Source organism: Electrona antarctica (assembly GCF_951216825.1).
Source record: "Electrona antarctica genome assembly, chromosome: 22".
NCBI lineage: Eukaryota > Metazoa > Chordata > Actinopteri > Myctophiformes > Myctophidae > Electrona > Electrona antarctica.
The window spans coordinates 27,468,827-27,494,086 of record NC_136805.1 but is presented as its reverse complement, the minus strand read 5'-3'; the positions used below and the strand labels follow the sequence as shown (position 1 = coordinate 27,494,086).

Sequence of the window (25,260 nt, the reverse complement as noted above, 5' to 3'; positions counted from 1 at the left end):
GATTTATGTCGGCCTTGTGACGTTAAATTCATTAGCCCCATGCCCATGGCCTTAGGAGAAAATGAAGGCATTTAATTTGAGAGCTGCTTAGTAAGGATGCATGGGGAGTGTGTGTGTGTAGTGTCTCAGACCTTTGACTCTGCAAGTACAATGTACCTTTAATGGCCTGAGACTGAATCACACCAGAACCTACTTATTCAATAGTCCTTTTTTACCTTGAAGGCCTTCCGATTGATTGAAAGTGGGAGAGAGCTAGAGAGAGGGGGAGAGAGGGGGGGAGAGAGAGACAGAGCGCTCTTAAATCAAAAGTGTTAGTCAATATTTGATGGATATTCGTGTGAACAAGCAAGGCCAGGCATGAGCTAATTGTGCTATGCTCCACAGGCATGAAACACCTCGGGATAAATAACTGACTGACGCAGCTTAAATAAAAACGAATCCATAGAAAAGTTTATGCAGAATGTTGCATATGAAATCACAGTTAAAGCGGCATACTTGTGCTTTCACAAGAGATTTATTATCATATTGCAGTGATTATATATGAAGCATTTGTTATGCCTGAAAAAGCATTAATAAATATTATATATATACAGCCCCCTGAAGTCAGTGTTCCTGCAATCTTAAACATATATATTCTTGATTCTTTTTAAATATATAAAGCAGTCAAAAATGCATGTTTCCCATTCATGGTGCACCAATGCAAGTAAGTTATTCAGTGGTAGGAAATTCAGTCAAATGTTCAAATAAACAATATAATACATACTTAAATAGGTATAATAATTCACGTACACACCTGGATTCAAGTGAATTTGAACAGATTTCCCACACAACATTAAAATACAAGAATAAAGTAAACTCTTCATCCCAGTGAATAATCTCTGTTTGTAATTGCAATTTTGGTGTTTAAAAAAATGGAAAATGAAATCTTGTTAATGATGGGGTGCTTTAGGTGCTTTTCTAGAGAATAAAAGTATGAGAATACAAGAGCAAAGTGTTAGTGGGGCACAGATGGTGATCTGTCAAAAGATTACTCACAGCATGAGCGGACGGATGGCTTGTTGACGTTACCCTTTGTGGACAACATTGTATAAAGCCGTTCACAAAATTAAACATTGGGCAAGAAATGCTGTTTGAAAAGAGATACAAATAGTTCACAGTAGTCTCCATTAACATTGAAAACCATCAAGCTTGATTCAAACCTCAGAATAGTTTTTAGTCTCTCTCATATAGTCACCACGAGTCAACGGTCAGCATTCATTCTGCGCAACTTTGCAGGCAGGTTGTCCTCTGGCCGGCCTCCAGCCATGGGCATCTGGACTGGGGTTGAGTTCAGAACTGAAGGTAGTCTATGTCTCCCCACCTCCACCTCCCCAATATCTATATCCAGGGCATATAACAGCTGGACCTTCTCCTCTGGTTCCCCGTGCCCACTAACAGGGATGGAGCTGGACCTGAGCCTCTGAATCCTCAGTGGCAGATCCCCTGTGCTGGAAGCCTTTGGCCCCGGCAGGGCAGCCGGGACTGACTTCAACGCCCTCCGAAAGTGCTCCTCCTTGACGGAGTTCATGCGCTGCAGTTTGCTCGGAAGCCTGAACACGTGATCCTCTGTGTGGTCAATGCAGTCTGCCGATGGCAGCCTTTCCCTGCGGCCCCCGCGGCCCTCGTTGCCCAGGGGAGGAGACGCAGAGGTAGGTATGGCCGGCGGAGGGTTTGGCGATGTCAGGGCGGAGTTTTCATCCTGCTCTTTGACACTGTACGGAGGCGTGTTGACCTCAAAGTTGTTGTGGAACTGGGAATAATCGACCCTGAAGAAACCCTCTTCCAGAGACATGACTGGCAGGAAGCGGTGGCCCCAAAGAACTTCATCTTCAGTGTAAGACGTGCGGGCTTGGCAAGTCATACCTAGATGGAGGTCACATCAGAATTTAACAGGATGTTATGAACAGGGACGAAAACAAACTCACAGGAGGGAATCATTACGGAGAACCATATGAATGAATTTAAAAGAGAGTCAGACTATAGTGTTAAAATCGTGTTGAAATGGATCGTGCTACACCATTGGTTAAAAATAAAAGTCTAGAAAAACAAAAGCTTATTCAAATATTACATGAAAAAATTCTAACCAGTTGTCTCGACGATTCCCTCTAGGATGACGACAATCTCAAACTGCTCATTCATGAGCGAGCGCTGTGACAGGTCAAAGAACGGACTCTTGGTGTTGATCTCGTGGCAGATGGTGAGGGGTGACACGAGGAACAGCTGGTCCGCCCCTGTCCCAAAGCCCACGTCCAGCTCACACTGGTCCAACGGCAGGAACTCACCCTCTGGGGTCTGCCGGGACTGGAGGACAACAACACAAATCAATCGACAATATTGACAGACAGAGTCGGACAAGCAGCAGAAGGCAGTAGCAGTGTTTTGCTCATGGACATGAGATCGCGGCACAGGTCTCCACCAGGGCAGGTCAGGTTGTGGCCTCCTGGTGGCGCTATAATAGGCCAATGTGAAAAGGGTGCCATTTCTTCTTATGCTTTGGATGGCAATTGGATGATTTGAGGCATTTGTTCCAAAAATGTGTGCTGGTGGTGCTATAACAGGCCAATGTGAAAAGGGTGGGATATATTCCTCAGCTTAGTAGGAAAGTCCGTGAAAGATTTCACGTGAATTGCATGCTGCGTTCATAATTTGAGGCATTTTGTTCCAAAAATGTGTTTTGCAAAAGTCCACCTGTTGGTGGCACTATAACAGGCCAATGTGAAAAGGGTGGGATATATTCCTCAGCCTAGTAGGAAAGTCTGTGAAAGATTTCACGTGAATTGCATGCTGCGTTCATAATTTGAGGCATTTTGTTCCAAAAATGTGTTTTGCAAAAGTCCACCTGTTGGTGGCACTATAACAGGCCAATGTGAAAAGGGTGAAAAGGGGATATATTCCTCAGCCTAGTAGGAAAGTCTGTGAAAGATTTCACGTAAATTGCACACTGCGTTCATGATTTCAGGCTTTTTGTTCAAAACGGGCCAATCCTTCAAACTTTGAAAGCCAATGTTAGCCAATTAGGATAGAATATGAAATATCGGACAGATCTAGTAATATCAAAAAATGTGTTTTTCTATAACAGGCCGTTCTGGGAAATTTGGGGCAGAGGTTCATCGTTGGCATCCAGGGAGTGTGTGTGCAACATTTGGCATCGACCAGGTTAACAGATTTTGCGCCCAACACGTCCCCACACGTCTTTAGAATTACACCCATATTACACCATAGGAGGCCCATGACGTCTGGGGACGTCTTAAGGTATTTTTTAATGATATAAAGCCGGATCGTTTGTTTTTGCTTGGCATCTTCAGTGCTCCTAGACATGTTTGCGCATGCGCACTGCCGTTCACTTCCTTGTTTACGGCCCGACTAAACTGTCTCTTCTCTCTAAATCTATACCGCTCTCCATGGTTTCGAGCAAAACGGCAATGTTCCGTCCTCATTTCTGACTTAACCAAGCATCTCGTTTGGAATATAAACGCTTCTAGAGAGAGATGAGATGTGACAGCGCGAGCTAGTAACGGAAGATTATGCCTCCCAGTTTTTTGGGGGAATTAATTATGCATTCAATAATAATAATAATAATTATTATTATTATGCATTCAAATACTATATAAAATGCAATCCCATAACGCAGCAACAGTGATCATGGGCTGTCAGGATTAGGTGGTAGAACTATTTAAACATTTTATTTGTATTATTTAAAATGTTCACTGCAGTTGGTACAAACAAGGTTTTGTAACCCTTCTTTTTTGGCACTCTGAACCTCCAGCCTGATTGTAACAAGTCAAATGCAGGGCAAAGAGGGTGGGTATCATTGTAAATCAACCAGGACACGACGTTAGTCAGGACATCCGACTGCTGTGTAACCCCACTATAAATCCCTACAATAAAATCCTACTATAAAATCCTAACCTCTTACTATACATTCCCACTTTCCTACGATAAAAGGCCTAGTATCTACCAAATGATGAAAACAGTCCCGCCTCTCCACATCTGTTTTTCTCCTGATCGGCTTGACCAATCTATCTGAACCTGACTTGACCAATCTATCTGAACCTGACTTGACCAATCTATCTGAACCTGACTTGACCAATCTATCTGAACCTGACTTGACAAAATCTATCTGAACCTGACTTGACCAATCTATCTGAACCTGACTTGACCAATCTATCTGAACCTGACTTGACCAATCTATCTGAACCTGACTTGACCAATCTATCTGAACCTGACTTGATTTGTTTTATGATGATGTATTAGACGTCGTGGTTAAAAGAGAAACACGTTACATATTTCTCTGGGAAACGTCAAGGATGTACACGCAATAAAGTCTGTGAATTATTTCCATTGTGGTCCTCCTAGGTCTGAGACAAAAACAAACATTACATCATAAAACAGGCAATGCAACAATAAATAAAACCTTCTAGAACTATAATACTAAACACAGATTACAGCATAAATAAAATGTCTAATAATACATAGAAGGGGCAATACTTCCGCAACATTTTCTAAAAGCTTTGACCGGTATTGACATGTTCGGGGAGTAAGGATGCACATTTTTCACTTTTCCTAAATTTAAGCTATTTCAAGAATCAAGAGGCTAAATTTGTCATTTAGTGAAATGTTGGTGGGACATGGTCTGCAAGACTGTGCAACAATAGCAATACAATATACACAAGATAATAAGAATATAGTAGGCCTACTGGACTGGAATAAAATAAATAAATAAAATGTAGATAAACAATAAACGATATAGATGAACAATAGTTGCAACAGGAAATGTGCAATGGGGACTGTGCAAAATCATTTTACTTCACTCAATGCAGATGGTGGGAGTGACTCCCGTGAGAGGTGCCAGCTAGGGCTAATTGATCAGCAAGGTGTTTCCAATTGTGCTCTACTGTTTATAGCAGCATGCTGGGCCTGGGGCTATACACAATGCCAAAGAGAATACCAGCACAGAGTGATAGAGCTGGTGCAATGCAGAAAAGAGACAGTTGTGTCAAGTCTGCATAGTTTGGATGCGCACATCCCTGGGTATAGATATGGCAGAAATAGCCCCATATGGAATGACATGAGGTGGAGTCGTGGAGATAAAAACATGTGAGCTTCCACCCAATATACTGTAGTGTTTAGGATAATACTGATAGAACACTGCTATATGAGGGGACACTTTTATTTAAAACAAGTTAGAGATATTATAGGAGAGCATACATTTATAGCACGGGGGGGGACATTGGAATGATTGGATATGAAATTACAGGTATTATAGGGCTATGTCAAAGGACTGTTAAAGATCTGCAAAGATCTACTTTCCACTTTGTTATTAGTTTTCCTTTAATGTCGATTACAACATAGCATATCGCAAGTCACTTGCAGAGAACGTGGCTACTATAATGTTTTGTTTGGGATACTTTGTGATAATAATTTTCTTCTGCATTTTCTGCTGACACGAAAGCACTCTGCATCGACCATGAGGTGGCCATGGACTGTTCCCGATGGAAGAAAGCCATATCGAAAATCCATAGTCCAACCCTGTGGTGCCTGGAAAGCAGACTTTAAACCGTTGATGATGTACGGATGTATCCTCATTTTCAGAACATTATATCACTGCTATGCTAGCTTGACTCAGAAGTCTCATTAGTTCCTATTGGAACTGTTGAAAAGCTATATTTTCTGAATGCAAGATGCCATAGTCAAGTAAAATATTGTGCACTCTTTGCTCTTAAATTAGGTTAAGCTATACCATAATGGGGAAGGCTTGGCGAGGAAGGGAACATTTTAAATTTATAAAACCTTTTCACAAACCCATTTGCATGCCTTTTTATCCTTTACGATATGCAAAAAGACAGGAAGTTATGTAAAGTGCTGTCCTCTGCTCAGAAGATAGTAAAATATCTCTACAAGTCCCGTCGTCTGTGTAAGTGAATTAAATAAATATATAATATATAGACAGTAATAAGAAAAATACTACAGCCACTCGGATAAGTCCATCCATTCCCAAATGAACTGGGATGCAAGAGGTACTTATTTCTGCCCGTTGCCTGCATTTCACTTGTATGCAAAGCTGTGCTGCGGCCTTTTCACTGAGCACCCTCTTGGTCCACAGATGGCGACCAGTCTGCGATTCATATTCACAGTGATGTTGGGGACAGAAGGGTGTGACATTTCACAGGAAGACACAAGTGCCCACAGATCCCTGGCTTGTCTCTGTTGAGCAAAAGCTGTTTCCACAACCCCACGCCAAAACTAAAGGTAGGCATCATCACACTGAAACAGTGCTGATTTCTCCCAGAAGGTGACATCTGCATTCAGGATCATGATTATTGAGTCTATATGTCCTTCTATTCTTCCCACTGGATGATCTTGAATAAATCTTGGAGATGAGTACTATCCTACTATAAATGCGCCACGTCTCTGCGTGCGTGCGTACGTGTGTGTACGGTTGTAATGCACGTAACTCGAGAACCGTTTGACACATTTTTTTCCCACATGGGTTATTACCGTGGACACAGAGGTTGGTGTATTGCATCCCATAACTATAAACTGCGTTTTGGCCTTTTGGGACGCAAAACGCACCACATTTCAATCACACAGTGTGTGTTGTCGGACCGGATGTTGATCTCTCGCTGGATGATGAGAAACCCTCATCACAATGATCAGTGTCGGCAATCTGCCGTGGAAAAACCTCGTTTAGACCAGAAATGCCATCTGGGACAAGGAATTGGAGATAAAGGCGATTGAAAGCAACAGATACAACGGGCGTGGTTGCACGCGCAGTTTCAAGATGGCGCGGAAAATACCTTGGAAAGAAAATACAACAGCAACAACAAAACAGCACGACTTCTTCTGGGCATAGGATAAGATGGGAAAGAGTGCAGGTAGGAGCAAGAGAGTTGAGGATAGTGGCCAACTGGCCATCTGGCCAATACAGAGAATGTCCTTGAAGTTGTTGAAGTGAACGACTGTAAAATAACAGTTTTGTCCCTCCATGAACCTCTCCATCTTCAATGAGAAACTTTTTTATACATTGTTGTAACAAACCTTCCTCTCAAGAGTGCCTCAGGTGGATTATGGGGATTATGTGCACTCCTTGTCCTCGGATCGCCCCATTTGAGAGCGTAACGGCACTACTAATTTTCAGTTGGAGCGTTTTGGTCACGCTATCGTGTTTCAGACTCGCTATCTGTTTCAGACATTATCCAGGTTCCAAGGTTCATTATTATGCAATTATCATTCATTTCCTTGCTTCCCTACAGATTCATATCTTTATGTAATTCCATATTTGCTGTACATGTTCAGTTACTTCAGTATCACTTGTGTGTCATCTCAACATGTGGAGGTCGCCACACCTGCTGCAGCCTTTGCCATCTGCGTGGTTCTGAGACAGCGACAGCCTGGTGTTGTTCTCGGGTATTGATGCTAAAGATTCGCTGCCACAAGGGGGAAATTAATGGTCTTTGGAACAGGGTCTGATAGGGGGAATGCTTCATTTACCAAGCCACCTGAGATTTAGCTTGAGTGAAAGCAGGCCCTTTGAAGGGTGATTCACTTCCTTCCTTCCATGTGTGTGTGTGTGTGTGTGTGTGTGTGTGTGTGTGTGTGTGTGTGTGTGTGTGTGTGAGAGAACACAGAGAAAGACAGGGAGGGGGAGCAACTCAGTAATCTAGGAGAAGAGAATTGGACATGGGATGTTCATGTGCATGTCACGTGATACCATTCTCTCAACAGCACCCTAATTAAGGACCCCCAAATAGCCTATAGGCCTATGAGAAATGACACGTTTGTAGATCTGCTAGTTCAGTCAGATTCAGAAAACTCCCTAATACATTGAGACCGATAATAGCTGGAGAACTTATTTCTAAAATGTAAATACCTTGGTGTGATCTTGCCGTTCAGGCTCTGCTATACATTACTCCCTGCTCAGCACATTAGCAGAAAATTCATTCAAGTGCAGGAACATAAACATCTATAACCCCTCCCCACACACACACACACACACACACACCTCACTGCCTAATTCCACAGTTCCAATCTCTCTCTCGCTCTTGCACGCACGCATGCATGCACGGATTGCACGCACGCATGCATGCATGCACGGATTGCACGCACAGAGAGAAATGGCACAGACCTGGATGTCACGCTCATTTCTATTCCTCTGCGCCTCCTCTAAAAGTCAGACCGTGGCAGATGTGGTGGGTCGCGCGGGAACGCCTGCATGCTCGTCGTGTTTGTCTTCAGTGTCTTGTCTTGTCTGTCCACCATCGATCTCCCTCTGATGCTCCCGTCCCACGGAGAGGAGCTTCTGACAACACTGACATGTACTCTCCCACTGTCGGGTTTCCCAGCTTTGTCCCCTCCTTTTACTACTCATGTGGTTCTTTTAATTGCAAGCCCCCCTATAACTCTCAGAGAGAGTTGGAGCTGGCAGGGTCCATTTGGAACACCCTCAAGGAACCCTGAATCACTGCACAGGTCTTATCCCTCTCATTAATAGTTTAGCTTAACTTTAGTTAGACTGTATCTTCTAATCTAGTTGACTTTCCCAGTCGGTTCTGTGAATGTCATAATACAGTAGGCGAATGATAAACATTCTGTGAAAATGGCAGATATACAAGCAGCCCACAACGCGTGGCGAGATTTGGTGTACAGGGAAGAAAGGATGCGTTCTCTCTCCTGATTGGTATCCCGACCTGAAAATGATATCTATCTATCTATCTACTGTATCTATCTATCTATCTATCTATCTATCTATCTATCTATCTATCTATCTTATTTAACAAAGGAATATCGCGTACCCTGCCTCTGCTTATGAACTAATGTACAGCAAATACACACCAGCTGAATTGGTGTGCTTTGCTGTCCCTTTTTCCTGTTCTTTCAACGTTGAAAAAATGAGCAAAGACAAGTTTGCTTGTTTGCTCCAACAAACAAGTGAAGGCAGTATTTTTTGCATAATAATTTTATTGCATTGTAAACAATATAAGTATTGATTAAGAAAGCAATAAACTATGATTTTAACATTGGAAAGAGCTACAGCACGATGACCAATTCACAACCCATCATTCATATAACTCAAGACTTGATTTGCAGTTATGTTTCCGTGTTCCAGTGCTTTACACAGCTCTGTCATTAGGATTTACTGCAACATGCATCATTTCTCCTGCCAACTGTGTAGCCTGGCAGTGACCTTGAGTTGTGTCTGAATAGAAGCACTGGCCTGGCTCCCCCAGTGGAAGTACAGTAGTAGTGGATGATGTACTACTGTACAGTCCTGCTACATTGACTTTGCGGTCTATCACTGCAGTGGCATGGGAATAACATCGCATCAATGGGAGAATTGGATTACAGTACACCTTCCAACGCAGAAATGCCATAATCGAAATATTTTCCCCTGCATTAACACTGCACTAGCCACTGCAGTCTGTTCTATTTTGAATTAATGTCATGTACTAGCCTAGATACTGTACATGAATTGAATTTCTGGTAGTTGTCAGATGTCAGTGTACTTATGCACTGACATCTGTGATGTGCGTATGTCTGTTGTCTGTTGTAGATTCATGACAATGTCTGATGAAGAATGAACACTGCCAGGATACGATCTGATCAGGGGTCCACACCTCTGCTTATGTAACAATCTCTCACTCTCAAGCTGTAATATTGTGGCAGAATCCATGGGACAATATCTGACCAAACATTTTACAACATCCCAATAACCCCGCCCACACTGGGATGCAGAAATGCCGTTATCAAACCCAAGACACAGAGATGCGGTGATGACTCTGCTAATACCTTTTAAAACAGAGGTATGCTGTCTGAAGTGGACTTGCACCACACGTATAAGTGTTGTCCTTTTAATCACTCATTTTACACTTTCACAAATTGTCAAAGATTCACATTTGTAGTATTGTCAGTAGAATATTACCATCACAATGTCAATAGCATCTATTTGGTCAAAAATATTGTGATATTTGAGTTTGTTCATATGGCCCAAACCCAAACCTATCACACTGTGGCCCCGAGCTTCATGGGTGACAGGAAGCGCTCTGGTAAATTTCACCCGCATGTGCAAATGTACAGCACATTTTGCGGCCCCAAGGTTTAAGACACTGTCACTTTAGATGATCACGCCACTCCTCAGAGGGGGTGAAATCACTTCAAAGCTGCTTGTCACAACAAGGCACAATTGTCCTTTGGACAGGGTCTGTCAGACTCTTTGTTTGTTTGCATCTTTGTCTGCAAATGCATAATCAGGTATAATAGCTTCCATAATGCTGACAATATACAAATATATATAAAATACATAATACTTAGATAGCGAGATACATTGTGCTTTTTCTACATGGGTTTGAATGTGAACCTGGGGGAAAGATGCTTGGGATTTCCTGCATGCTTTATATAGAAACGCTTTTTAAGTAAATTTGTAAGCCATGGGTTCTACAGGGAATATGAATATAATGGGTCTATATTAAGGGGGTTGAGATGTGCTATACAAATAAACTTGCCTTACCTTTTAACAGCACTAGTTAAGATCTAAAGATTACAGTCCAAACTTTGACCTGGTTGGGTGTAAGGAGCAGTACAGCCTCCAGATGTCGCATGAAGCACAACTTATACTCATTATTTTCCCTCGAGAGACCCGGAAAATAAATCCCCGTTCATTTTCCTCATAGACTTTTCAAAAAGTATTTATTTAAAGACGTTTACGCCGCGGACAAAGCCAACTCTTGTCGTGACAAAACATGACAACAAACACAATTTTTCAGGCTGAACAAATAATTAGAAAGAAGAAGAAAACGGCACTTTTTTTGTTGTTTTTCTTCTTTGTAATTATTTGTTTGGTCCAAAATATTGTGTTTGTTGTCATGATTTGTCACGACAAGAGTTGGCTTTGTACAACGCTTATAAGGTCTTTAAATAAATAAGTTTTGAAATGCATTGAGAAAAATGCATTGGGAACTATTTCCTGGGCCTGGCGTCGTCATGAAAGGGGCGGGACTTCGGTGCTCTATAGGGGAACCTTTTAATACATACAGTATGCTTTTGTCTGCTGTATTAAAACCTCAGATTGGTTGTCAGTTTGTCACTGGTTTCGAGGCTGTTCAACTATGTGGCTCCTATGTAAGTACAATGACAAAATGCTGTGTGTGGTGTCTTGACCGGTTGTTGTTCTCTCGGTCGGTGGTGGAAAAACCCGAAAGCGAGTATCACAGCGCCTGCTGTCGGCCGTTGAAAAACCTTGTTTTCACCAGAAACTACTTTCATTGCGCCGATTTGGAGATACAGGGCTTTGAAAGCAGCCCATAGAGTGCAAGTGGATGCGTGCGCATATTTCCTACACTGGCTCTGATAAAGTGTACTTTGTTTACCTGAGTAAAACATTTCTTTGAAAATATGGGGACCTTGCCTGATCTTAAAGGAGCATTCAGTGATTTGGGTGATTTGGAAAACCACCCAGTCCACCCTGGTAACACAATGTGCACATGCACGCTCTACAGTGGGGGGAAGTGCAACAACACGTGCACCAAGGCCCGCCCCCACACATGATTGGAGGAAGGCCCCTCTCATCCTGATTGGATGAAGGCTTTGCCACCCGCCACCAAAACTGAAACTAGGGTTTTTTGACCCCAGGGGCTCACTGGGGACAGGGAGGAACTCCTTATATGGTCAGCACACTCTATAGTAGGGAGGATTATCCAAATAAAAAGAAAAAATAAGTGATATTTGAATGAAGCGAAATCACTGAATATACCTTTAATATGAACCGTGGTCAATCTGGCCATGGTAACACTGGATGGGAGCCAGTTGAGCTCTCTTAACTGGTTCCTGCCTATATTGGTTCTGGGCCGCAACTCTAGTATGACCCTGATCAGTCTATTATTATTTTATTTTTTTGTGGCTTTAGCCTTTATTTTATATTTTTTATGGCGGGAGAGACAGTAGGCTGACAGGAAATGGGGAGAGAGATGGGGTGGTGACGCATGATTCTATTCTACGTCCGAGCATAGACATGGTAATGCCACACCTGCCTCTGATTGCTCCTACCGACACTGCCGGCCTTACCAGACTTTCCTCCGAGGTGGATAGCTATATTATGCTGGATAGTCTGACGCGAGGTTCCTCCATGGTGGGAAATAATACAAGAGAATGACAGCTTGGCACGCACAACAGAATGCAGCCATGTAATGTAACTAACTTGTACGTTTTATTATTGTAGAAGAGGCAATTTAATGTTGTGTATGCCGTTTGCTTTGATTGAATAATTGATTAACACGTACATTGTACTATGATTTGATTTAGGTGTGTTCTCTTCTACAAAAATAAAAGTTACAAGGCTGCTTATTTCCCACCACCACAGAGTAACCTCGCATCTAGCCTCGGTCCCAGGCTCACTTAACTGCGAAAAGAAGAGCCTGGTCACAACGTAAGGCAAAGAAGCTATCGGCGGACGTATCCTCCGGAACATCCATCAGATGTATTTCCCCCGGATACGATATTTTCCCGACCAATCACAACACTTGTTTCATTCGCGGAGAATGTGAACTGATTTGTAAAGCATCAACGTAATTTCCTTGTTTCGGTGGGGACTAGTAAACACAGCCGCACCGCGTGACGTAGTTATCTTACACGCAACACTTCCGCCACTTCCGCTGATAGTCTTTTCAGCGTAGGTCTTGCCCAGGGTGCCTCGCATCAGACTATCCAGCATAGCTATATCCACCTCGGAGGATAGTCTGGTAAGGCCGGCAGTGTCGGTAGGCCAATCAGAGGCAGGCGGGGCGTTACCATGTCTATGCTCGGACGTAGAATAGATTCACGCGGGGGGCGACATGCAGTAAAGGCTGCAGTGTGGCACACTGCCAGACTGGATTACCACCAGCCAAGGTGCCTGGACCGCTAGCGCTAAGCCACGGCCCAGGCCTGATCAGTCTATTCTGAGCTGACTGTAGCTTGGTTTTGAGGGATTTGATTAGGAACTTGAACCAAGATCAGAGAAGCGAAATAAAAATGGTACAAAATAACAGAGTTGGCCACCACCAGTTTAGTCTCCCTATCTAAGTACCTTGCTGTCCGTGCCAAAAACCTTGCTGGCCATCTTTCGGCCGCAGGCAAGGTACCCTCCAAGATACAACCCAGGTATTTCACTGGTGATTTTTCTGCTAAAGTACTCAATCAATCAGGCCTATTTGGGGCCATGCCCATGCATGTCGGGAATGATGCCAGTCGTCCCATTGATACTGCCGATTCTTCTGGCTAATTCCCATCGGGGGTGCCACAGTGGATCATCTATTTCCACCTGGTTCCGTTTTCGGTGTTTCCTGTGGCCTCCTCTTCTCCTCCTACCTGACAGTTCCTCTTCAGCATCCTTCCTTGTCCCATGATCTCCCAATGAACCCCTCATCCCTCCTTTTCACATGTCCAAACCATCTCAGAGTGCCTTGCCACCACCCCCGGGCCCCAGCCTGTCTGTTGTTCTGATTGACAGACGGGTTGAGTTAGCCAACCAGGGACTTAACACTGGGCTGGGCACAAACATGACGTGACACTCTGCCAAACCATGAAGCCGACGGTTTGGGTTGGGTGTTTGGGTTGGACAAGGAATCGGATGCATATACTCTAAAAACACAGTATTTCTGCTTCTTTCTTAGGCCTATGGTAATTTAGGTTTTTGGGAACCGTTGGTACCTCAGTCTGCCATTTGGCTCAGCACACAAGGTGATATGAGACACACACACACCAAGTTTGAGACAGATTCTGATTGTGTGTGACAAACAGACACAACAATTCCTGTATGATGAATGATTGTCTTTTTGTATTTTTTTCAATGTATGTTTTTATTTCCTCCAAAGACAATGGTGATTGGTTCAAAACACTTATGTCCACTTGGGAGCATGTGCAGCACTGCACAGCCTCTAGCTGCTTAGACTCTAAAGTCTTGTTTTTGTGTGGCTTTATGTTCCTCTTTGCATTTGTGCTGAGGCAGCACAGCACAGCTGTCTCATCCTTAAGAGGAGTTTTACAACTTTGGAAACATCCATATATCCATATATATCCCGACAATAATGGGTATACTAAAACTGTATTTCACTTTCCACTGTCAGCAAACCACTAAACCAGATTAATGACATTTGTTGTATCTTTGTAAAAGTGTAGCCATATGAAGTACAGTTCATTGTGTCCCGCTCAATAGAGGATACCTGGTATGTAACTTTGAGTCAATAGCTTGTCCCTACTGTCCCTCAGGGGACAATATATCTGATCAACAGACAAATGGTAAAAGAGCTGGAGTTATATGGCCCATTGAATGCCATTCTGCTGACTGGTGGACAGTATTTGTGATGACATCCACTTTACTTGAAAACACACTCAGCAAGATCAGAAATTGGATGAGGGAAGAAGCAAGAGAGAAACAAGGAAAGGAAAAAGATGAATGGGCAGTTAGATTGTCCATATACTAGAGTCTGGCATTGACCTATTTGGTGCAGGAGACATACCGGTAGGCCTATCTTAATGATGCTCATTAAATACATTGCAACTTAAAATAAATAAATGTAACCCAAATTAAAACAGCAGCCTTAGTACCCCGTCTGAAACGGCTGCAGTTTTTCCACAAATTCTACTTGGTTACTAAGATGAAATTGGTTAAATATACCTCCTAGTGTCCCCAGGGGAATTCATTCAGAGGAATGAATTCAGAATTCAGAGGAATTCAGTCCCCAGAGGAATTCATTCAATTGTGGTGATGAATGGAAATTCAATGCATGAGTTGGAAATCACACATAAAACACAATGAGTCGTTTTCGAACAAGTTAAGTCAATTTGTTAATCCTCCCTCATATTGCTCAAAGGAACCGCGTTCTTCTGACCGTAACCTTGGTGGTGTGTAGCTTACTAAAAATGACATTGTGCTTTTCATCTCCGTCAAAGGTGGAGACGATATGGGGGGGCAAGTGCAACTGTCTACTTTATTCGCACCTTTGGGTATATCCCGACATTACTTATCGTGTGTTTTTGGTGCCATGCAGCTTACCTTAATGACTTTGCATCTGATCTGAGCTGACACCATATGGCTATTCCGCAGGTTCCCCACTCGGAACATGAGGCACAACTTCCCGTCCCGCTGGGAGATGACTGCGTCCTGACTGAACATCAGCGTCTCGGCGCGCTTCTTCGGCTGCGACATCTTGATGAACATGCAGCCGATGAGAAAGGCGTCCACGATGGAGCCCAGCAGCGACTGGAAGAGAAACAGGATGATACCCTCAGGGCACTTCTCCGTGATGTAGCGATAGCCGTACCCGATGGTCGCCTCCGTCTCGATGAAGAACAGGAAAGCCGAGGGAAAGTTGTAAACGTTGGCGACGCACGGCGTGTAGGACGGGTCGTGGCCGCCGTGGCTCAGGTCGCCACGGATCAGGGCTATGATCCACCACATGGAAGCCATGACCAGCCACGCCACCGTGTAGGTGAGGATGAAGATAAGCAGGTTCCACCGCCACTTGAGGTCGACAAGTGTGGTGAAAAGGTCGGAGAGGTAGCGACTCGTCTCTCCGCCAAGGTTACCGTGCTGGACGTTGCAGCGGCCGTTCTTCTCCACGAACCGCTGCCTCTTCTTCCTCACGGGCGCGGAGAAAGGTATGCCCTGGTGTGTGTTCACCACCTGGTAGTCCTCGCCGAATTTCCTCCGTATTGTAGACGACATGATGATCACTTATTGTGTCCGTTCAAATGTGCTGGCCTTTTTACGCAAGTTTGGTGCTCGTGCTCCTGTCCAAACAGTGCAGCAGTAACATTTTGCACACTATAATACGCGCATTCTACGAGATGGAGATGGGCTACCGCTCTCCCACATATAGATCCCTCGCAAGTGATGAGATAATATTCTGCGCAATAGCTACATATCTGAACAGGGTCAGTGCGCACTGGAGCGGACCCTTGCAATTGTCCTCTGCCAACTTTTAGCTTTAGCTTCTTTTTCTTTTTAAAAGCTTCTTTTATTTTTTTACATCCAACGGAATTATTCAAAAATCCTTTAAACGGTCATCCCACATTCAACTCCTGCGTCCCGGATAGATCCATTAGGGTAGAGGAAACCAGCGCACGTCATGAGAGGACAGAGGAGCGCGCGTTTGTGGCTGCCTGGGCACGGGTTCAAATGAGACTGACTCCAAATGAAATACTTGAGCAGAGCTGCGGCACTGCTGGCAGATGGATGTAGGGCTGGTTGGGGAGGGGAGCAGGCAAATATGTTTTTGTCCCACCCAATCAGGTATGAGCAGCAGAGCGGATAAACTGTGTAATAGGGAAAACCATAACCGTACAACCTGCCAGCCAGTCAGTCATTTTATTTAGCACATGTGTTCAACGTCCCTGGCTGGCCTGTACTTAACCCGAGGAAAAGACCAGTAGCCTAAAAATAAATGTGTGTTCCTTCTAAGAATGGACCGGTGTTGTGGTGCAGCGGCTCCCTCTAGTGTCAACAGAGGGGAAGTACACCAAGCCTTCAGGATATGAGTTTCATTAGGTTCCTTTGAAAGGAATCCTTTGCTTGAATATTTGTATGATTTTCTTTTTCTTCTTCCTAAATCAATGAGAATTAAGAGCAGATCTACCAAAACATGTCAATAGAATCATGTAACGTTTTCCACCATGCCGTTATTAAGGCCAGCTTTCACAGAGATGGCCATCCTTTACTGTACATATTTATAGTTGGACATGCTCCACATGAATGGTATGAATAGGCTCTACCCTACAGTATGCCCACTAAAATATATTTTACTTACTTTTCACCCCGTCTTTTCATTCCTTTCAGTACAAAGCAAAACTCATGGATCAAGTAAGCAAATTAAGTAAGTAGCCATGTAGCCCAATAATGTTGTGCATTGGCACTGCCCTCACAATGCAATTCGATTACGATTCACTAGGTAACAATTTGATTCTACGATGCATAGCAATGCGTCACAGTTTTCTATATTATTTAACATGGCACATTTTTCATCAGTCAATACAATCAGTCAGATATACTGAACATCTTTTATTTAGAATTATATAATATATACAGTGAGTATTATAATTATATTATGATTTATAATTATATTTAGGCTTTGATTATCAATTATGTCACATTGCTGCATTGCTGCACGGCGAGATCGCGATGCATTGCTGAATCGATTATGTTTGACACCACTGTATGGCCCATAGATATCTCCTGTTTCTGTAGTGTGAGGTGACTTGATGTACAAGTACATCCTCCGGCCGCGATGTACAAGTACACCTCCTGCTCCTGGACATGATGCTAGTATGTTCCTCCAGTCCAACAATGTATTGATGCTTGCCAAACAGGGAGGTATTGTTTACCATTTTTATAGTCTGCTATCAGTGCTATGCCTCGGCCAGAGATTAAACGCCACCCTCCCCAGACTCAGGGCGGACACACTAATCACAAGACCACTGAACTGGTTGAGTAAGCAAAGTAACCACCAATAAAACAACCAGTGTCAGTTAAAGACCACACTCATTGCGCTGAACTTATCACAGCTGCTGGATAGGCAATTAGAGATGGTCTGGATACAGTATGAATGTGGTTCTTAGCTTGGCCTGTTTTAAAATAGGGATTTAGAATTCACTTTGGGTCCCTTTTTAGCTGAGAACAGAGAAGATCATGACTGAATGATTTGTCCTTCAAAGGGTTATTAATAAACCATAAAACCTTCATGTGACATGCTCCACTGATAGTCAATGAAAGACAGACCATCGCAAATGCATTATGAATGTCTGAGTTGTCATCCAGAGGCCAATGCGTTATTTATGTGCCCTGATCACAATTTGAGATAGTTTATCTGAGATTCGGTCACAGGCATCAATGAAATAATGTGTATTCTATGAAGCTGAACGACATTAAGGGCTCAATCAATGACATAAATGTAAAGAAATGGGTAGGGTTGGGGTTAGGTTTAGGTTTGAGTGAACATAGTCATCTGACATGGAGCAATTTGGTGGTAAAAGGTCAAGGTAATCTAACACATTGTTTTACATATTAAGTTCTAAACTATTCATCATAGAAATAATAAGGTTGCATTTTAAAAACTTGATGTCTTGATTTTCCTAAGATGTAAATGTTGAGGTTTGGTATTTCTCCAAACACACATTTAGGTAGACCTTTTTGCGTGGTGTTGAGGTGTCTTAAAGGACAACTTTAGTTTTTTTTAGGTTGTTATTAGAGAAAGTAAGATGAGTGTTCATTTTTTTTCATTCGCTGCTTTCTTTAGTTTTAGGGATTTTAGCTGTTTTGACAGGGGGGCATTCGAGCATGGGGCTAAATATGTATTTCTTTACAAAATATTATGGAAATGTATTTTTTTATTATTTACTATAGTCCTAATACACCTCAGGAACTTACATCTGGACACAGAATGTAGCCTACTGGGGGGGAAGCCACACTGTGTGTCATAGGCCATATGCCAGTTTGACACATTCAGTAGATCTTGTGATCTTTTGTGGCCAGATTTTCTTGGGGTCTAGTAGGACTATAGTAAGTAATACAAAAATAAATCGGTATAAAAAAATAGATATTTAGCCCCATGCTCGAATGCCCCCGCCCCCCTGTTAAATACAGCTAAAATCCCTAAAACGAAAGAAAGCAGCAAATGGAAAAAAATGAACACTCCTCTTTTACTTACAACCTAAAACATGAACCTTGGTTGAAAAAAACTAAAGTTGTCCTTTAAGAGTACTGACCCTGTCTCCTTAAAGCCACGGTGATCTTATCCTTGCTGCTGAAAGAGGTGCAAAGATTGATACCGTTTACATAGTTGACATAAATAAGAAAACAGTGTACTGAATAAGTATTTGGCTAATTGGCTTTAGCGTTCTCAAGCAAATGTTTGGTTGTTTTTTTTGGCCACCACAATGCTTTTCCAATGGGAGTCACATGGTTTGATCAAACATTTGTGTTTGATTGCTGGTGGTGTTCTGCCCTTCCCCCCTCATCAAACAAATGTTTGGTCAAACCATGTGACTCCCATTGGAAAAGCATTGTGGTGGCCCAAAAAAACAAAAAAACTACCAAACATTTGCTTGATTGGTGTTTGGTACGTGTGAATGAGGCCTCAGAATCAAGGTCAAGGTGAGGGGGGATTGCTCCCCCCTCATCAAACAAAAATGTTTGGTCAAACCATGTGACTCCCATTGAAAATGAATTGGAGCAGCAATCAAACAGCAATCAGACATCGCACACGGACCGAACATTTGTTGTGTAGGTGTGTACGAAGCCTAGGTGTGTACGAAGCCTGAGTGTGTGTACGAAGCCTGAGCTATATTATCCACAAGGGACAATTTGTTGCACAGCCAGCAGTAATTACAGTCATCAACAAGTCACACAAGAAACATACAATTACAGATCATTAGCAGCAGGAACAAATTACTTCTTAAACCCACTCCTGCATTTTGGCAGATTATATCTCCACCCAGATGGAAGCAACCTGAACTCGGTGAACCGGGGTGACTATAGCATCAGGAACGACTGTATGGGCTTTCTTTGTAGCTCCGACTTTGTACATTTGCGAGTTTTATGACTGCAATTTCTGTGCACATGCAGAAAATTGCTTCCAACTTGTTCATGTAAAGCCAGGTTAGAACAGATCCAATAAAACAAGAATAAAATATTCTCATAAATGTGGTGTCAACATTAAAATGTCTGAGCTTCTGATACAATAGACTTACAATAACTGATGCAGGCAATGTCAGTATTTGGTTCAAAGTCATCAATTATTATATTACTGTTGAACAAATTCAACAGCCTAGCCATGACTATTAGCAAGAAGAATGGAGGAAGGTTTCTTCATGAAGTCGAAATTATTTTTCTTTTGTTTACAGCAGCCCAATCCCCTCCCATATTTCTCAGAGATATAGCATGAGTGAGTGCTGATTTCACCCAACACCTAGATTGCACCACGACTGGACCATGGCCAGTTTAATCATTACTGAGCACGACCACAATGACAGAACAATCTGTGAACTTCATGTTCTCTCTATCATGTCAAGATTATCTCTCCACCCTACATATTCCGACCATATGTACAGTACGTTGACTGAGCCCCACAGGGGCTGCTGATGTTGACAATGCTGTGCACTTCACCTGTGGTGGCCAGTGGCCACAGTCTCAGTAGTGGTGGGAAACAAAGGATACTCAAGATTTTACTTAAGTAAAACTATCAATAATACTACAATGTATAATGTAATGTAGGGGAGCACGGTGGCACAGTCGGTAGTGCTGTCACACAGCTAGAAGGTCTTGGGTTCGATTCCCGGTGGGTGTGTTTCCCTCCTCTGCGTCATCAGTGCCCAAACCCGAGGCGGGGTTGGCAAAAGGGCCTTTCTGTGTGGAGTTTGCATGTTCTCCCCATGTGCCCTAGGGTAGGTACCCTCACAAAAAAACATGCAGTAATCCTGGTCTCTAAACCGCCTCCCCCTGGCCAGCCCCGATGGAGGGGAAAGGAACTACGTGAATAACGTGTTCCTTCCACGCGCTACGTCCGGCCGGGGAAACTCCCCCCTGTCAGGTGAAAAGAAGCAGCTTGGACTCCTCATGCATAGAAGGAAGCACTGGGTGATTGACACTGGGTGAAAAAATGGGTTGCAAAATCGTGGGATAAAAATTATAATAAAAAACAATAATACTACTACTACAATGTAGAAATACTGTTACAAGTAGAAGTCTGGAATTCAATTTATACTTGAGTAAAAGTACAAAAGTATTGATATCAAAAGTACAGAGCAGAATGTACCATTTCACAAGTTTTCAAATGTATAAAAAATCACACCCGTGTGAACTGAGTGGTGTAAGGTCTTATATAGACTGATCAGCTGTGGTCTGAAGTAATGTCTGACGTAATTAAATCACACCCGTGTGAACTGGGTGACCATAGCAACCATGCTCATTTTTGGTACGGACAGACACGTAAACGGACAGACACGTAAACTAACAAAGCCAGTTGTAGGAGTGGTTTACACCACTCCTATGAAAATAGCAGCTCTACAAGCAATGCTCTTGTAGATTTTTCAAATGGCTTGAAATGTATAGGGCTGAAATGGTTAATGTATGTTTTGTAATAATCAATACAATACAGTAACTATAGTAACTAAAGTTTAAAATAAATGTAGTGGAGTAGAAGTAAAAGTATTGGAAATTGGATATACTCAAGTAAACTACAAAATACCTCAAAATTGCAAAGTATAGTACTTACTTTATTATTATTATTACTCTGATGGGCTGCAAGGGAATGCATGCAATCGTCTATTTTCATTATGTACATTCTGATTAATTCATTCAAAATTAGCATAATTTTATAATCACTTGTTAGTGCTGGCTGGCTGCCCTGCATTGGCTCCCAGTTCGTTTCTGTATTCGTTCTGTAAATTAACCTGAATTCTTAACCCAAACAATTACATGGAAATTCATTCTTCATCTAGATGCATTTTCTCTGCATTTCATATTGCTATTTTGCAGAATGTGGCTATATTTAAATGGCTAAGGAGAGACATAATTATTTAAATGTTTGGGAAAAGTTGAAATAAATAAGAATGCATTGTACTGCTTTATCTGTCTCAAGATCAAGGTCAACTTTATTATCCCAGAAGGGTAATTTGTAACAGCTAGCACTAAATGCAGTCATCAACAACAATAAACACACAACAATACGCACAAGAAACATAGATTTATATCATGTACAACAGCAAAGTTATATCTATTCCTGCATCTTGACAGATGATATCTACACCCAGATGGAAGCAACCTCAACTCAGTGAACTGGGATGACTAGCGTCTGCCAGGACTGAATGGTCTCTCTTTGTAGCTCTTTGTAGAGGTCATTCAGATTTGTGCCAGCAATTTTAGTGTAGCCTACATTCTGACAATTACTTCTAACCTATTCCTGTTCTTTGAGGTCAAAAGTGGCCTAGATCAGCAAATTCAAGAGACAGAAAAGATTCAACTAAACAACATTAAAACATTCTCAAGATGATCTGCAATTGCATACAATTATCATCTATCAGTATACCATAATTTCATATTTTTACATATAGACCAAAACAGTAACCAAGATGATTATTCTGTATGACTTTCTGCACCTTATCTTGATATTAAGCCTACTTGGACTATAATTTATACTATCCCAGAGGTGAGTATAGGTGACTGCTTTCATGAATCAGTTTGTGTCAGTAGTACCTGCATGCTGTTCATTCATGATTAAAGAAAGCGGTCAAATAAAATGTAGGCTATTTTACATTCATGATTCAAGATGTACGTCTACGGCTTTAAGCAAGCAAGTTTAAGCAAGGTGTAAGAGCAGGGTGGTTGTAGAATTGAATCACATATATACAATATACAATAGTTTGTTTACTATTAAATGTTTCAACAAAAACAGGCTACACAACATTTAGATAGGATTACATTGCAGTAGGCTACAGTCATTCTAGCAAAGACCTAACCCATTCCAGGGGACTTTCCCATCTTTAATAAACAGCCCCAATTTCATAATACATTTTTGAGGGTGCATTAAGGGTTAACTGCATTTCCTCACTTCTCCAGTGTCTCAGGGCAAAGATGATGGAGACTGGAGCGATTGAGAGTGGACCCAAGCGAATTGAGTAACTCCAGAGAAGGAGTCAGAATACAAGAGAATAAACAGAAATGCATGCAAATTGTTTGAGGCATGAGCCATGAGCAAATGATAAGCGGATTTGTTAGCATTCCCATTTCTTTTTTTCCTTTACATTAAATCGAGTAGAAGAATTGTAGGTGTATTGCAGGCATCGCAATTATCAGTGATATTGCTTTTATAATGCTTTGTATGGTCAAAGTTGTGCAGCCTGCACAAGAAACATCCCTCTCCTTTCATCCCCTATCCCTGCATCACCCCTTGCTCTGGACCCACCTTTGCCCCTAAAATTGCTACTTGGCTTTGGTACTAACTTGCAGCCAGTCTCCATTTGAATCCTTGGACTTTACTGACACCTTGTGGTTATAAATAATACACATCTAAACGACATGGAGTAGAATTAGGCACATCACAGTTTTACAAGTAAAAACGTGGGCGACAGGTTTTTGTGCATAGTTCCCATCGTTAATAATCTTCATATAGGCCTACCTTAACTCTTGCTTGATTCAGCCTTGTTTAATTAATCATTTCATTAATAATATCTGGTAATTAAATACTTATTGCACTGTCTGCCAACCACTTATTGGCTCCAAAACTATGGAATGCACTTTCCATTACAATCAGAACTGCAGACTCACTCCCAATCTTCCGCCGTAGTCTGAAAACCCACCTCTTCAGACTCCATCATGGCCTGTAGCACTTGCCCTGGCCCTGACGACCTTACAGGCGTATGCAAAGGCTCAACTTATGTAACTTTAGCATTTTATGTAGACTTAGATAGCATTTTATATAGACATAGCATAGCACTATAATAATGTAAATCGCTCTGGATTAAGAGCGTCTGCTAAATGTCTAAATTGTACATGCTCCACAGCTATAGTTGAAGTATTGTTGGTATTAAAAGTAATTGAGCATTGAGCAAAGACACTAGCTGTGGACAACACTAGCCTTCCCATAAGAGTCAGTGACTAAATAAACATCACAGAAGTCAATATAACCTTAAAGTGTACTGTGACTGTTATGCTTTCTTTTATTTTTTCATTTTTTTATGAATTAATTTATAATTTATGTTTTGCTCACCTCAGAATGTGTAGAAAGAATTATTCAGACTGAAACCTTAATAATACAAAAAAACCTAACTATACTTATGGTAGGCCTTACAAGTATCATCTCAACTATATGTATTCTATAAGATAAGTTGCTTGATTTCAAACATCACTGCAAGCAATGATTCTACAAATACTGGGAGTTAGCTAGTGATCATTTTCCTTTTGGTTACAAAGGAAGATTTTAAACTCACCATGGTAACAAATGATGATGTGTTTAAAAACAACAATCAAACAACTCCACCGACAATATCCCCTCCAAATTTCTCAGAGACGATTGCCAATATAACAAACCTCTCTATCGACCCACAAGATTTCAAACTAGCCAGAGTAACCCATCTGTATAAAAAGGAAGGAATTTAGACCCTGCAAGACAACTTCCGCCCTATTTTTATTCTATGTTCATAGAGAGATTAGTACTGTAAATTGATTGATTGATTGATTGAAATACCATATTTATTAACAGTTTGCAGAATTACAGTACATTTCAAGCACAACTCAATACAAAGACTGTTAACTGTGAGTGGACGACCCAATAAAGCATTGCACTTGTTTACAAGAGGGTCCACCATCACTCTATACTGATTGATAAGTTGAAAGTTGCAATTGGTTTTCATAGTGCATCCGTGAGCTTGATGAAATCCCATTTGCAGGGGAGAGAACAGGTGGTGGATGTGAACGGAACCCTGTGAGCCTCCCAGTGAGCTGTGGTGTTCCTCAAGAAAGCATACTAGGGCCTTTACTGTTCCTAACGACATGACATCAGCATGTGACTGCAATTTGTTCGCGGATGACTCAGTAATCCTGGTCAAAAACCCATAGCTCTGTAAAATCACCACGCTGATACACAGCTGATTACACCTGGGCAAAACTGAATCCATTCTTTTTGGGTCCAAAATTATTCTCAGTATAAGCCACAGACCTTATGGTCATAGTTGGTGACAATCAATGTTATCAAAAAAGAAAGCAGAAATTACCTACATGAGTTGTATTTTAGAGAATAATCTTTCCAGTGAAAAAATGGCAACAAAAGTAGTCAAGAAAGTGAACCAAAGAACAATCATTTTGTGCCGGATCTTCTCGTTGATCGGTATAGCAGTAGCTGGAGTACTCATCCAATGTTATTTTGAATATGCATGCAGTTGCACCATGGTACTCTAGCTAGCACCTCAAAAAGGAATTAAAATCAAAACTTCAGACCTCTCAAAACAAACTGATCTCGCCTAACCCTTGCTCATTATGTTAGGATCAGGGTCTGAGGGCTCAGGGTAGAGGACAGAGTATACAGCAATGGGCCTTGTCTTTAAGATACTCAATGAACCATTATGCCACCAAAATGTGGATCAGCCAGTAAAAAGTGTGACTCCCTATAGCCTCCTTCAAAACCGCATTGCAACCCTTGTACAGTAAACTGTATCATGCCATAATATACTTTTCTAGTTACTCGTTCTTTCCCTGCTGCT

At 42.0% G+C, this 25,260-nt stretch overlaps 1 protein-coding gene across 2 annotated transcripts; it reads right to left on the bottom strand.

The window, feature by feature from the left end:
• Positions 1-540: 540 nt before the first annotated feature.
• LOC306914886 (G protein-activated inward rectifier potassium channel 1-like) lies at positions 541-16,066 on the bottom strand (the record flags this gene model as incomplete). 2 transcript variants are annotated; one of them, XM_079492113.1, is made up of 3 exons in its annotated part: positions 15,065-16,066; positions 2,124-2,340; positions 541-1,902 (listed from the first exon to the last, which is right to left on the bottom strand). In XM_079492113.1, exons 1-3 carry the CDS (start codon positions 15,734-15,736, stop codon positions 1,241-1,243), a joined length of 1,551 nt encoding a protein of 516 aa, XP_079348239.1. In that variant the 5' UTR covers positions 15,737-16,066. The 2 variants fall into 2 exon arrangements, with proteins under 2 accessions (XP_079348239.1, XP_079348240.1); XM_079492114.1 differs by lacking the exon at positions 541-1,902 and having other exon boundaries at positions 2,119-2,340.
• Positions 16,067-25,260: the final 9,194 nt, after the last annotated feature.